Here is a 14,698-nt window from a genome sequence, read left to right on the forward strand (position 1 = left end):
GGGGGTTGGACTAGACGACCCTGGAGGTCCCTTCCCACTCTATGAGTCTATGATTCTATAATTCACCCAGGCTGGCTGTGGGCACGCCAGCACCTCTATCAGGCAGAAGCGCCTGAGATCCTCCCCCTACCCTTTTCCTACACCTGACTTGGAGGCGAAGGGAAGGGAGAGGGGGGAAAGAATGGATCCCAGGTGCTTCTGCCTATCAGAGGGGCTGGTGCACACTTCCGGTGATGTCAGGGGGTGTGGCATATGCTAATGAGCTCCTGCAGCTCTTTTTCTACGAAATAACCCCTGAGCATAACTCATTAGCATCTTATTTGCATATGCCACACACCCTGACATCACCGGAAGTGTGTCAGCAGGCAAAACCCACCGCTCAGGCTCCACTGGACTGTTTTGGATTGCTAGCTATTGAGGGGGGGGGGACGTGCAGATCTGTCCTCGCACAGGAGGGAGAGCTTGTACCTGAATAAAACTTGGTCTTAAAGGTGCCACTGGGGGCTGGGGGGGGGCTCTGCAGCTTACCTGGCTGCTTTTTGCTCTGACTGAGGGCTGCTGGGAGCAGGGGGTGGGGCTTGTTGCATGTGCACCCCCACCCTTCCCTGGGCTCCTGTGTGCTCCTGCAGGAAATGACCCCTGGGCTTAGCGCAGAGCATGTTTTGTATGCAGAATGTCTGTATCCCAGTTCAAAGGATCAGTATTAGGTGATGGAAAAGACTTCTACTTGAGACCTTGGACAGCTGTTGCCAGTCAGCATAAACAGTACTTACCTTGACAAACCAATGGTATGACTCAGCATAAATAGAGAGCAATTCTTCAACCTCACCTCACTTATAATATGGTGCTCGTAATGTTACTAAGAGGTGCCGGTGAATTCCATAGAGAAAGAACTAAAGAGAATCACTGAGATAATACTACTACACCGATTCGTAAGGCTTTGAAGAACAATCTGGCCCTACTATATCATTCGCGCTGGTACATTTACCTGAGCAGTTGTATATGTCATCACACTAAAAATAAAAGGCATCCAGGAAGTTCCAAAGTAGTAGATAATGATCCAGGTGGCAAAGTCCAACAGAATGATGTGTAGGACCATGAGGGCAAAGAAGAGATAATTGGAATTCATGAGTCCCATCTTCTTGACAGTATCATAGAGATCACGAAAATCCTTTAACAGCAACTCCTATGGGAGGAATCAACAGTAAAGCTCTTTTCTGGGTATGTGTAATAGGAAAAACATTCTGTGTTAAAATGGTTTAGGCCCATCTATCTATAACCCTACACAGAAGTTTGTTGTGAGAGAGCATAAGTTAGCTGCATGGGAGGTGTACTGTAGGGCTCAGTATTATTCAGTATCAGTATTCCGTATCTGTGTACTGCCACAGGGTTCTGTATTATGACCAGTATTGTTTAACATTACATGAAGTCCTTGGGAGAGATCATCTGTGGATTCGGGGTGGGGTGTCACCAATACGCTGATGACACCCAGCTCTACCTTTCCTCAGTTAAACTACCAGAAGCAGCTATTTTCATCCTGGGACAGTTTGTTATAGCCATAGTTAAGCTGCTACAGGTGAACAAGAATTTTGACAAGACTGAGATGATACTGGTCTGTAAAACTGAAAATGTTGAAGGTATCATCCTCACTTTTGATGGGGGTCGGTTTTGTTTGAAAACAGTTCAGAATTTGGGTATCATGTTGGTACCTGCTCTGTTAGTCGAAAAACAAGCAAGTGCCATCTTCCATTTTCAGCGTGTGTAAAAGATGGCACCCCACATTGACTCAACTGACCTGGCCATGGTGATCCATGACTCAGTAAAGTTAAGATGAGACTATTGTACTTCTCTCTGCATGGGACTACCCTTGAAGACAATTTGGAAACTCTAGTTGGTTCACAATGCACAGGCATGTCTATAATAGGAGGCAAAGAATAATACTCATATCACACCTGTGCTCCAGACACTTCGTTGGCTGCCTATTCGTTACTGGGTTGAATTCAAGGTGTTAGTTACTGGGTTGAATTCAACCTTTACGCTGCAATCTTATCCTTTGTCTACTCAGGAGAATTCCCACTATGTTTGATAATAGTGTGGATGATTTCATACTTGAAGTTCTTCATGGCCTGGGACACACCTATCTACGGGATATTTCCTGGTACATCCTCCCATGGTAGATCATGAGAACAAACTCGGCTAAAGTCCCATCCTGCAGATCCCCCCACCCCGCAGGTCCTGGCCAAGAAGCTCCCTGGATATGCCTATAGGAGTAAGCTCACCTGTCACTTCCTCCCATATGACTGCCAGACATGTTAAAGAGCTCTGGACCCAGCCAACAGCAGAATGTGAGGAGGCTTATGCCTGTTGTAATTATTGTCAGAGTCTAACCAATTGACACAGGCCTGTCTGTTGTGTCTTTCACACCACTGCCACCTGCATCCAAGCCAAGAAGCCCTTGCACAAGAAGAAGAAGAGAAGAGATTGGGTGTATACCCTGCCCTTCACTTGGAGTCTCAGAGTGGCTTACAAACTCCTTTCCCTTCCCCTCCCCCTCCCCACAACAGACACCCTGTGAGGTCGGTGGGGCTGAGGGAGTGACAAGAGGCACAGGCTCACTTGTCCCCTTCTTCTCCATCTGCCACCAGTCAGGAGTGGGCTAAGCAGACTAGAACCTAACTGATGCCAGCACAGGAGAACACAGTGGGCAAGCCTATGCTCATCATTGCTGCCAATGGTTGTGTTTGAGTGACCATCCAGATCAACAATCTGGCAAGTACCATTCGGCCCGATTCAGGTCCTAGGACCAGAATATACAGATGTATCTTTGAGGTTGTGGGTTAAGATAACTACTCAGTATATCCAACTGAGATCAAAGTGCATCATAAACACAGCCTTTGAGACACTCACATTTTTGCTGGGCTCACAACAAGGCTGATCTGGTGCCAGCTCTCCAATTAGCAGTGAGTTCAAGTATTTCTTCACTAAAGCTTCATTCTTGTGAAAAGCTGAGAAGGCATCCTAGGAAGCACAATAGAAAAGAAACATGAAAGAAAGAGAAAGCATGCCAGAAATATTTCTCATATGAACAATCAGGAAAGCTATTTTACAATGTCAACCACAAAGACACTGGTGTCAGGTAGCCTTGTCATAAGTCTGGAATGTGGAGGGGTGCCCTCCCGTTTTCCGTCACAGCTCTCCCTGGCTCACCAACTGTTGCTATCTGATGCTTGACCTTGTAAATGCTACAGCTGCAGCTTTTCTCGGCTGGGAAAGTTAACGGCTTTTTTGCCTTGTCTGCTTGCTTTGCCCGTGTGCGAGAGATGTATCCACTGGCTTATGCTTACCGGATGTTTGATTCTAGTATAAGTCAGAGGCCCTTGCATAGGCGGCCATTCCTGAAACAAGCTGTACACATGTTTCTAGTACTGGATTTACCAATAAATAGTTATCTTCTTATGAAGTCCTGAGTTGTGTAACCTGACTAAGGACCCTGACAAAGTGTCAGGAATCTTCATCCCTCGACCCGCATCTCTCACGCTGAGATGAGCGACAACAAGGAGACCAACATCCCGGTTTGGACCAGAGCGGATACCCAAGTCCTTCTTGGGGAGCCGAGAACTATGTCTGCCACGATGGCCTTCCTCCCGCCGGGTGTGGGGAAGGACGGGGTCAACCCGCTACTGGAGCCCTTCAGAGGGGCGACAGCCAGAGTGACCACAAGATTGAAGGGGCTGTGCTGGGGACGGTTCAGCGCAGACACTCATGAAACCTGGACTCTCACTTCCCCTGCAGGGCTGTGACGTGAAAGTCATTATGATTGGGCTCCACAGAAGGTGAGCTACGAAATGGAGGATGGTGGTGCTACCAAGAAGGGTGAGGAGGCCGAGGAGTTTGTAGGCACCCAGCTGGAGTTACTCGAACACGGCTATGATAAACTCCTGCAGATGATTGAGACGTCGTTCCGGAATCTGCCGGGGATGGTGGCGGAAGCAGTGCAGTGGGAAGTACAGTGCCGGGTGCCAGCACAGCCAGCACGCCCTGCTCAGGTGCCACCACGGCTCCTGCCTGCTCAAGCTGGCAATCCCCTTCCAGGGAACGTGGTGCCAGCACAACCGGGCTGGGAAGTGCATCGCCCTACGGAGCCGCTAGATGCCACATTTGATGGAACCCCCGAGTATCTGGCGTTCTTTGTGGTATGGGCCCAGAAGTTCATTGTGAACTGGGGCCACTTGGTTTATTTATCAGTTTTACATAATGTTATAACAACTTACACATACATCTCTTCTATACATTTGAGTCTAGGTGTCCCATACCTTATTGATCCAATTGTATAAACGAGCCCATCTTACATAAAAATTATTGTCATTCTTCCCTTGAAGTATTAATTTGTCCATTTCTGCTATTTCTAACACCTTGTAAACTACTTCTTCTCTGGTGGGAAGTTCTTCTTGCTTACAATATTTGGCCAATAATATTCTAGCAGTTGTTAGAACATAAATTAACATATATTTATCATTCTTCTTATGGCCATCCAGGATTATATTCAATAAAGCTATTTCAGGAGATAAAACCAAATTTATATTCATAATTTCTAATATTAGTTTCTGTATCATCTTCCAGTAGTTATTTACTCTATCACAGCGCTACCACATGTGGAAAAAGGTTCCCACATTTGTTTTATATTTCCAACAATTTTTGGATATTGAACATTTTGCTAACCTATCCGGTGACCAATACCAACAATGGAATACTTTATAGATGTTTTGTTTATAATTAATAGCTCTCATATAAAGGATTTCCAAGTCTCTGCACATTTATTTATATCCATACAATAGCCTATATCTTTTATCCAAGACACCATTATTGCGTTCACGGTTTCCTCTAGCATGTATTCTTCTAACAAAAAATTGTAAAGGTTCTGCACCATTTTATCATTTGTTGACAGCCAAATCTTATCTAGTTGCATCTTGCATTCTTGAAAGCCTATTTTCATATCTTTAGAGTATCTGGATTGAAGTTGTAGATTTTCCCACCAAGTTAATTTAATTTTATACAGGGATGATAAACTCTCCTCTGATTTTAACTTATTATTCTTATCCAACAATATCTCATAACTTACTCTATCGCACGTGTTGATAAGGGAAGGCTTTATATATGCTTCTAAGGGGGGTATCCCTTTGGCATCTTGCTACTATCTATCTTTTATATCATTCCAAGTCCTTAGAAGCGCTCCTCTTATCATATGGTGTTTAAAGTTAGAATATATCTTGTCCTTCCCATACCACACGTACGCATGCCACCCCATATTACAGTCATGCCCTTCTAAATTTAGAATTCTAATATTTTCCAGGCTTAACCATTCTTTTATCCAACCTAGGGCCGATGCCTGCTAATACAGCTTCCAGTTGGGTAGCCCAAAACCTCCCCTTTCCTTTCTTCCATTTAATCCTTGCCCATTTAGGGTACCAGATAAACGTTTTGATAATTTTGTCAGGTTCCACAGCCAACAACTGAGTACACACTTGTCAGAAAGGTTATACTTTATTGCAGAGATATAGATGCATTAACATGGTCCCTGTTAGGAATGGCAACGTTTCTACAAGCACAATGGGATATAGGGTATTCGTATGCACACACCCCTTATCCATAGGCCAATTGGCCTGACTCCTGCGCACGGGAGAAGGGGCCCCAGACCGTTAGAGCCGAAGCTGGGAATCGAAAGCGATCCCACGGCTACATGATGCCCAGACACCACACCGGCAATCTCCAAGGTCATTGATAATAACGCACTACAGAATCAAAGAAAGAATGCAGCAGCAACTTGTACACAGGTCAAGCAACTGAACTCAAGTCCATAAACATTATGGCAGCATAGCTGACAAATTTTATCCATTTCAGTAAAGAATTGTATATTTTTTAACGGGTATATTTTGGGCTAAAAAAAGAAACTTCAGCAAAATGTTCATTCTTGTAGTCGCTATTCTGCCTAATAAAGATAGCTGCATATCTTTCCACTGTTGTAAATCCTTTCTAATTTCTTCAAGTATCTTATAATAATTGTCTTCTGTAAGTGTAGTGTTCTTACTAGATAATATAATTCCTAAATATTTAACTTTCTTCACTATCTCCACTTCTGTTATCTTTTGTATTTCTTGTATCATACTGGGTATACAGTTTTTTCAAATTGATTTTGAATCTGGCAACATATCCGTATTCCTGTATAATTTCTAATAAATGTGTAATTGATACTATTGGATTTTCCGTTATGAAAACAATATTGTCCGCAAAAACTAATAACTTAAATGCTTCCCCTTTCACCCTTAGGCCTTGTATTTGAGGTCATTCTCTAACATTATCATTCAAAGTTTCAAAAGCAAATATAAATGTAGTGGCGATAAAGGACAACCCAGTCGTGTACCCTTTTGGATCTCAATGTTTGATGTCATATCTCCATTAATAATCACATTGACATATTGTCTCTCATATATTGCTTGGATGATTGTTATAAATTGGGTTCCCCAATCCCAGACCTTAAGTTTGCCCTCCTGTTTTCCGTCTCAGCTCTCCCTGGCTCACCAACTGTTGCTATCTTATGCTTGACCATGTATATGCTACAGCTGCAGCTTTTCTCGGCTGGGAAAGTTAACGGCTTTTTTGCCTTGCCTGCTTGCTTTGCCCGCACGCGAGAGATGTATCCATTGGCATATGCTTACCAGGGGGATGTATGATTCTAGTATAAGTCAGAGGCATTTGCATAGGTGACCATTCCTGACACAAGCTGTACATGTGTTTCTAGTACTGCATTTACCAATAAACAGTTATCTTCTTATGAAACCCTGTGTTGTGTAACCTGACTGAGGACCCTGACAATTGGTTAAATATGATCAGGTAAGGCGGGTTGTGCCCTGACCAAGCTAGCCGGATCTTGTCATATCTCACAAGCTAAGCAGGGTTAGCCCTGGAAGTTCAGGGGTGCTACACAGAGGCAGGGAATGGCAAACCACCTCTGTTAGTCTCTTGGCTTGAAAATCCTGCAGGGTCATCATAAGTCGGCTGTGGCTTGATAGCAAAAAAAAAAGTGGCATAAGAATGATGTCTATTACAGATTACATTTACAAGAAGTTCAAGCAAGAAAAGTTTAATAGCATAAAATATAAGAGTGAAAGAAATAAAATGAAACACTAAAACCTCTTCACCAACCTACTCCTAGTTTTCCCCATTCTCCTATGTAACAGCTCTGTGTTTGCTCTAAGATCCTGGCAAATGGATCAAAGTTGTGATGGAAATGATCTCTGAACTTCATTCAAAGCTATTATGACCACAGGGTCATATTACAAGAAGAAGAAGAAGAAGAAGAAGAGATTGGATTTATACCCCGCCCTTCACTACCCAAGGGAGTCTCAGAGCGGCTTACAAACTCCTTTCCCTTCCCCATCCCACAACAGACACCCTGTGAGGTAGGTGGGGCTGGGAGAGCTCTGACAGAAACGGCTTTTCTTCAATAACAACTGTGCCAGAACTACGGCTTGCCCAAGGCCATCCATCATCCTTAGAGAAACATCTGTTGCTGGATAATAAACTTTTGTAGTGCTGTGTAGTATGAAGGGAGGGGAGTGAAAGAGGGTGAGAGGGTGAATGCCTGACTGCATGACTGTTGCATTATGGGATACTGACCTATTGCCCATATAATACCTAACCCTTGATCTGTTCTTCGGTCTGAACAAGAGATCTCTCTTGTGCACATCTAAATCTCTGCTTCCAATAAAGCTTTCATACAAGACTATTAGACTGAGAGTGGATTAACTCAAGGGTCTGACATTGGGGAGGGGAGGGGCCTCAGAAGGGTATAATGCCATCCACTCCACTCTCCAAAGCAGCCATTTGCTTCAGGGGAACTGATCTGTGCAGATCAGTTGTAATTTTGGGAGATCTCCGGGCCCTACCTGGAGGTTAGCAATCCTACATTGGATGTTGTCCTTTGTCCCAACTCCTGCATTGTCCTTTGTCCCAAGTCAGGATATGCAAGGCCCAGAGATGGGGCTCTTGGGGCTCTTCAGCTTGGAGAAATGACGACTGAGGGGCGACATGATTGAGGTTTATAGGAAAGAGATACTAAAATCCCTTTCTCACAATACAAGAACTCGTGGGCACTCCATGAAATTGCTGAGCAGTCGGGTTAGCATGGATAAAAGGAAGTCCTTCTTCACCCAAAGAGTGATTAACACTTGGAATTCACTGCCACAGGAGGTGGTGGTGGCTACAAGCATGGACAGCTTCAAGAGGGAATTGGATAAACCTATGGAGCAGAGGTCCATCCGTGGCTATTAGCCACAAGGTATAGATAGGAACTCTCAGGCTGGGGCAAGTGGTGCTCTGTATTCTTGGTGCTGGGGGGGGGGCAACAGTGGGAGGGCTCCAAGTGTCCTGGCCCGGCTGGTGGACCTCCTGATGGCACCTGGTATTTTTGGCCACTGTGTGACAGAGTGTTGGACTGGATGGGCCATTGGCCTGATCCAACTTTGGCTTCTCTTATGTTCTTATGACTCAAGACATTTTAATGTCTGAAGAAGATGAAAAAATGGCACCCCAAACACACACTGGTGGTGAAAAGATAAATGAAACAATGGACAATTTGCTGCCGCAAAATCTGTACCGCAAAATCTATGGTTCCCAGGGCTAGGCCAAGAAATGTTACTGCCTGAAGCAGAAGAGCAAACGGCGTTTCTTCCCAAATTCTTATCCTCTCCTACATAGCATGACCATCCCATTACACATTACAAGTACCAAATGGGAAGGAAATATCTGCATGAGATTAGAAGGTACACACCAATCGATTTTATACATGACAAATAATAAAATTACCCAAGTGTTCATTCAGCAATGGTTGAACTATGGCTACCAAACTAGTAGTGAAAGAGTCGCTATGCCTCTAAGCCTGGTGATGTGAATGATTCAAAGTGGGATAGGAGGCAAAAACTCAGACACGATCACAGTGGAGGAGGGGCCCTGCAAGATAGCAGCTGCAGTATGGGCCATCTCTGTCTGCATGTAGCTAGTGACACTGCAGGGGTCATTTTGTAGAAAAAGAGGTGCAGGCGCTCATTGTTGTTGTTCAGTCGCACAGTCGAGTCTGACTCTTCGCGACCCCGTGGACCAGCTCCCGCCAGGCCTTCCGGTCTTCCGCCATCCTCTGAAGTTTGCTCAATTTCATGTTCGTTGCCTCGATGACACTGTCTAACCATCTCATCCTTTGCCGTCCCCGTCTTCTTTGACCTTCAATCTTTCCCAGCATCAGGGTCTTCTCCTCCAGTGAGTGCTCCCTTCTCATTTGGTGGCCAAAGGCTCATTAGCATAACTTATTTGCGTATGCCACACCCCCTGACATCACCAGAAGTGTGTCAGAAGGCAACACCCACCGCTCAGGCTCCACTGGACTGTTTTGAATTTCTAGCTATTGGGGGGGAGGTGTTCTGGCAGAGGAGGGAGAGCTCGTACCTGAATAAAACTTGGTCTTAAAGGTGCCACTGAACTGTTTTGGGCCGGGGGGCGGGGGGGCTCTGCAGCTTACCTGGCTGCTTCTTGCTCTGACTGAGGGCTGCTGGAAGCAGGGGGTGGGGCTTTTTGCATGTGCCCGCCCCCTGAGCTCTTTACTGCCGAAGCTCTGCTCCTGTGTGCTCCTGCAGGAAATGATCCCTGAGTGAAAGTATGTAGCTAGTGAATGGCCAGCATCAATATCTTTGCTGACTCCATGCTCATATGGGGCACTGCTGGGCATTCAACGACCATGTACCTCCACAGAGACACTTTCTGCCCCAGCTACTGCCCTGAATCTCCCTCCAACACAGTGACCAGCAGAGGTCATTTCGGGGGGGGGACGCGGGGGAACGCAGTTCCCCCGGGTGAGGTGCAGGGGGCGGGGCACATGACGAAGCCCCGCCCCCTGCTTCCAGCCGCCCCGCTTCCGGCCCTCATTCAGCCAGGAGGAGGCAGGAGAAGAGGGAGGGTAAGTTGCTTCCTCCCCGCCTCTCCCTACCCCTGCCTGCCTGGGGCCAGGGAGGGCCTTGGCGGGGCTTCCTTGCACTCCCGCCAGCCTTGCAGGTCCACCGCCGGGCCCCTGATGTCAGGGGGTGTGGCATATGCTAATGAGTTATGCTAATGAGTTCCCCTAGCTCTTTTTCTACGAAATGACCCCTGTTGACCAGGATCTATATTGAGAGACTGGTAATGATGAGGCATCTGAACCCGAAGATCTTACTGCTGCAAGGAGAAATTGCATACCAGCACAGACCCTGATTCTGTATTTCTACCAGTCCCATCTGTGACGAGGAGATTGTTAGGTAAGTTACCTGCAGCTGTTCAAACTGCATAAGCCTATACAGTCACTGGGGCCGAAGCCTCCCACACATCGCTTCAGTGGGTGTGTGCACACACGCAATCTCAGCGTTAAGGCGCAGCCCCAAACCTGCTCCTCCCCAGTCTGAAGCGCCCTCTTTCAGATGCCTCATAATGGGGCCACCTCCGTAGCCTGCCCCACCCAGCACGAATGAAGGCAAGCTGTTATGCAAAGGAGCTCATTTTTGTCAGGTTAATTGGCTTGCAGAGAACCTGACACATTGCCAGGGATTTCAACTCTTTTACAAAGTGTTACTAAAGCTGTTGGCAATGATTTTCCAATTTCTCGTAGCCACAGTTCCAGCCCCCAGCTCCTCATTCGTGCCTCCCTTATCCAAAGCAAACCTCTGATTCTTTATTTTCACACTACATTGATTTCTAACCCATAAGAGGTACACAGTTCTCAACATTATTAGTGTTTCATTAAATCAGAATTGCACATTATGCTATAATATGACATATAATATAAATTGCATATGAAAGCCATATCGCATGTATGCACAATCTCTCCTTATATATGAAAGCATTTTGGTGTGAGACTCCCTGAACGTTCCACACGCCTCACTAGGCTTTGGGTCCCTGACCTGTCGCTCAGTGGGGGGGGGGGCGCAATCCCCTGGCTGGATTGCCTCCCTCTGTCGCCTTGCGCCCGCCCAAAGACCCGCCAGGCAGCCTTTTGCCCTCAGTCTGCGTGGGGCTGCCAGGCGGAATGGACACTCCAGCGCTGGGACATGTGCGAGCCCCAGGTCAAACCTACCGCTGCCACACCATTCCTCATTGTCCCAGGCGTGAGGGGGGCGTGCCCAGCCTCCTCCACCCACGGGGGCCTCAAGCACGCTGGCCTGGCAGGCCACCCAGTCACCTTGGCCTGCTGTGGCATCGGGCCGGCACCGTGGCCATGCGCCTTCCCCCCATCACTGCTGGGCCACCCAGAGTGGCTGGGTGCCTACCGCCAAGGCTAGCAGCCGTTGTCTCTTGCTACAATGAGCCTTCTCCCTTCCCTGGGACACTGTCACGCTCACTCCCCTGGCACACTGTGAGGCAGGCAGGACACAGTGAGCATCTTCAGGGCTTCCGGGAAGGGTGGGTGGAGTGTGGCCTCTCCAGTGGAGGCGGCGCGCCGGCTGACGCACCCATCTCCCTCCCCACCTGACTTCAGGCGCCTCACAGAGCAACGGATGGAGTGCCGCCTTGGAGGAGGCGGCAGCGCCCCACCCCATGCAAACCTGTTGTCGGTGCCCCCTGCCTTGCTTCAGAGGCCTCGGAGGGAATGGGTAGAGGGCGGCGGTGCTGTGCTAGCTGCTGCAGGCCCCTTTACCGCACCCATCCCCCGCTACTGAAGCCTCAGGCAGAAAGGCCTCGGTTGTGCACTAGCCGCCGCGGCCCCATTTATGCCCCCCCCACCTGGCTGCAGAGGCCTCGGGGGAGTGGGGGGACAGTGGTGGTGGTGGCGCACCCACCACATTGGGCCCATTTAGAGCACCCCCCACCTTCAGCAGCCCGGGGGGACCGGCGGCACCAGTGCACTAGCCACCACAGCTCCATTTACAATGCCCACCCGCTGGCACACCTGAGCCAGTAAGGGGCTGGAGAGCCCTTTGCGGCCCTTCCCGTGGCTTCTCCTGCCTTCCCGCCGAGGCAGCTGGGTGGGAGGTGCCGTCCAGAGGCCCCCTCCCCCTCCTGGCCCACCCACCCTTCACCCGGGAATGATTGCTAGCGCCCGTCACATTCCTGTCCGCAACGGGCCTTTTCTCCTAGGTAATCTATAAAACCAACATCAAAAAGAAAAAACCATTGGCAGAAATATGTACATTAAAAGTTGTGAAACAGGTAATATTCTCTTATCCTGAATCACATTAAAGAATGACAGTTTCATATTTAAGCATATGTGAATGAATACTTAATGTAAAAAAATGTGCACCAAGCACTGTAACAATAAAATGTCATAGTGCCCATGCTCAGCAGATAGCACATCTTGCATGATCCTAAAACAAGGAAGTGTGTGAATATGGCATTAAACAGGATTTCCCCCTAGGTCTGTGGTCTCAGCAAACACCGGGGGAAACCATGGTTTGTTGGTTTAAGTAAACCTAACTGGACTTCTTATCAGAAGTTTCATGAATTAGAATATGATCCTATAAGCAGTTGTAGGAGGAGAAGGGGACCTGATCTGATTATAAGAACTGCTGTAATCATCCCTGTTAATCACTTTGCAAAAGACCGGGGGGGGTGGATGGAGCGACAGCGGGACTGTGCGGTCACACCCAACACTGCCTCCACCTCGAGCTTCTACAAAAGAATTAACAATTTAAAAAACGGACTGCAATTTAAATATCACAGCTTTACCAAAACAATGGGGAAGGCTACGGGATCAAAAGGTGGTAAGAATCCCTCCAAACCAATGCCTACGAGCAATGCAAAAAAGCCAACGTTCTTCCCACTTTGCAAAAGACCAAAGCCACTTCATACATCAGGCTATCTCTATCCCAGATGTATTTGCTTGTTGTATTTTCATTTTTGCCTCCCTGCACAAACAGACCCATTATCAATACTTTGTCATCTATTATTGTTTCTGAGAATCAGGTACACATGCTCTAAGTCATCATGGAAAGTCCCTTCTACCTGTTGCTTCCACATGAAAGTCCAGACCTAGCAGAGATAGATGCTTCCTTCACCTTCAGCCTTGTCTTTGAAATTCCTTCTCCACTGGTATCCCAACTAGCGTCTCTCTCTCTCTCTCTCTCTCTCTCTCTCTCTCTCTGAGAAACCCATAACAAGGTTTTCATAACAAGTTTTCTCCCTTTTCTATTGCACCCATGGCATTAAATCTGAGGCTATCTTGTAGCAAATGACAAAAAAAAACTCTAACAAAGAATCTCACCGTAGCATCTTGTCCTGCAAAGTGGCTGATGACACGGCTTCCTCCTGGATGCTTCCGGTAGAAATTGCTGATATCATAAACCTTCCTGTTGATGACCAGCCATTGGTCCTGCTTGGAAGACCCCTGACCAGAGTGAATTGCAATATCTTCCCAGGTAAACAGCTGTGGAACACTGACAGCATTTTCTGGTTTAACCTGTGTAGGTTCTGACTGTGGAGGCATTCTGTATATCCAGTAATGAGCTTCTTCTCCCTTTTATGCTGCTCAGCTGGATGCTATTTAGCTGTTGTAAACTCTACCAACTTCATGCCACCACTCAACCGAAGAGCAGAAGATGCCTTCTACCAGCCACAAAACATCCAACTGTTTCCAGCTCTGCTCAATCCTACGCAAACCCATGCTATTTCATCTCAGATCATGACTTTCCTAGATTATATCAGCTATACTACTCCATGAATACATAATGCTATTGCAAAATAGATATGGGATTAAAGGAGTTCATACCATGATTTACACTGAAGGTGTCAGAGGACTCTTTGATGACACTGAAGGATTATCAGTTCAGGTGGTACCTAAACAGGAATGTAAGCAAGATAATAAAAGATCCTGGCAGATCTTTTATTTTCTAAGGTATGATCATTCCCATAAAATTCTAATTTAAAAAAATATAAGTTACCATTTGGCCATGGCTTTACAACAGTGTTTTCCCAAATAAATTTGTAGCTGAGGCACACTTTTCTGACATAAAATTGGAGGCACTCTTACACTCCAGAGGGTTTACTTTGGAGGCTATATAATCAAGCATTATCCATTCTCAGAGGAGGCTGTGTTTTCTTGCAGTACACTAGTAGTTCCCTCTCAGCAAACAGCTTGAGACTGACTGCTTGAGACAGCAGTCATTGACCATTTTGACACAAGTGCAAACCTCTGCATCGACATTTTTAAATAATCAGTTTGTAAAACTTTCCACACAACTTTTTGCTTCCCCAGGAGTAGATCAGAATTTAATGCCCTGTTACTCCACATTTTCTGAATCCACTTTTCTGCAGTTTCCCCCCCTTCAGATCAGAACTCGCAGTTTTCCAGTGAGGAATCCCCAATTTCAGATTTTGTTTCTTGGGGCCTTTTGTGTCGTCAGTGTTGCATGTTCACCCCCCCCACCTCCTGCCCCCCTTAAGGTTGTCCCCTGAGCAATCCGCTGATTTTTTAAAAGTGTAATTTTTTAAAGTGTAATGTTCCTTGTGTTACGAAAATGTGCTTTCCCCCCCCCCCATTATAATATAGCAACGTTATAATGTTGGGACAAAACAGGCAGCAAGGTTTCATGTAGCCCTCTCTGTGCAATCACCCATCCATGGAGCTCCCCCGGCAGGTAGGTTTTGACGCCATGCACTTGTATTGTGTCTCCCCCCCCCCCCTTCTCTT

At 46.8% G+C, this 14,698-nt stretch overlaps 1 protein-coding gene across 1 annotated transcript in view; it reads right to left on the reverse strand.

The window, feature by feature from the left end:
• Positions 1–13,646, reverse strand: part of LOC107108850 (fatty acid desaturase 1-like) — a 49,756-nt gene extending 36,110 nt beyond the window's left edge. Inside the window, exons 1-3 of the mRNA XM_015409372.1 lie at positions 13,274–13,646; positions 2,908–3,018; positions 989–1,186 (exon numbers count right to left, since the gene is read on the reverse strand). Coding sequence (XP_015264858.1) covers positions 989–1,186; positions 2,908–3,018; positions 13,274–13,495 — 531 coding nt within the window. The 5' untranslated portion in view covers positions 13,496–13,646. The remainder of the gene's footprint in view (positions 1–988; positions 1,187–2,907; positions 3,019–13,273) is intronic.
• Between the last annotated feature and the right edge of the window lie 1,052 nt (positions 13,647–14,698).

This window comes from Gekko japonicus, unplaced genomic scaffold, assembly GCF_001447785.1.
Source record: "Gekko japonicus isolate JY-2015 unplaced genomic scaffold, Gekko_japonicus_V1.1 scaffold730, whole genome shotgun sequence".
Taxonomy (NCBI): domain Eukaryota; kingdom Metazoa; phylum Chordata; class Lepidosauria; order Squamata; family Gekkonidae; genus Gekko; species Gekko japonicus.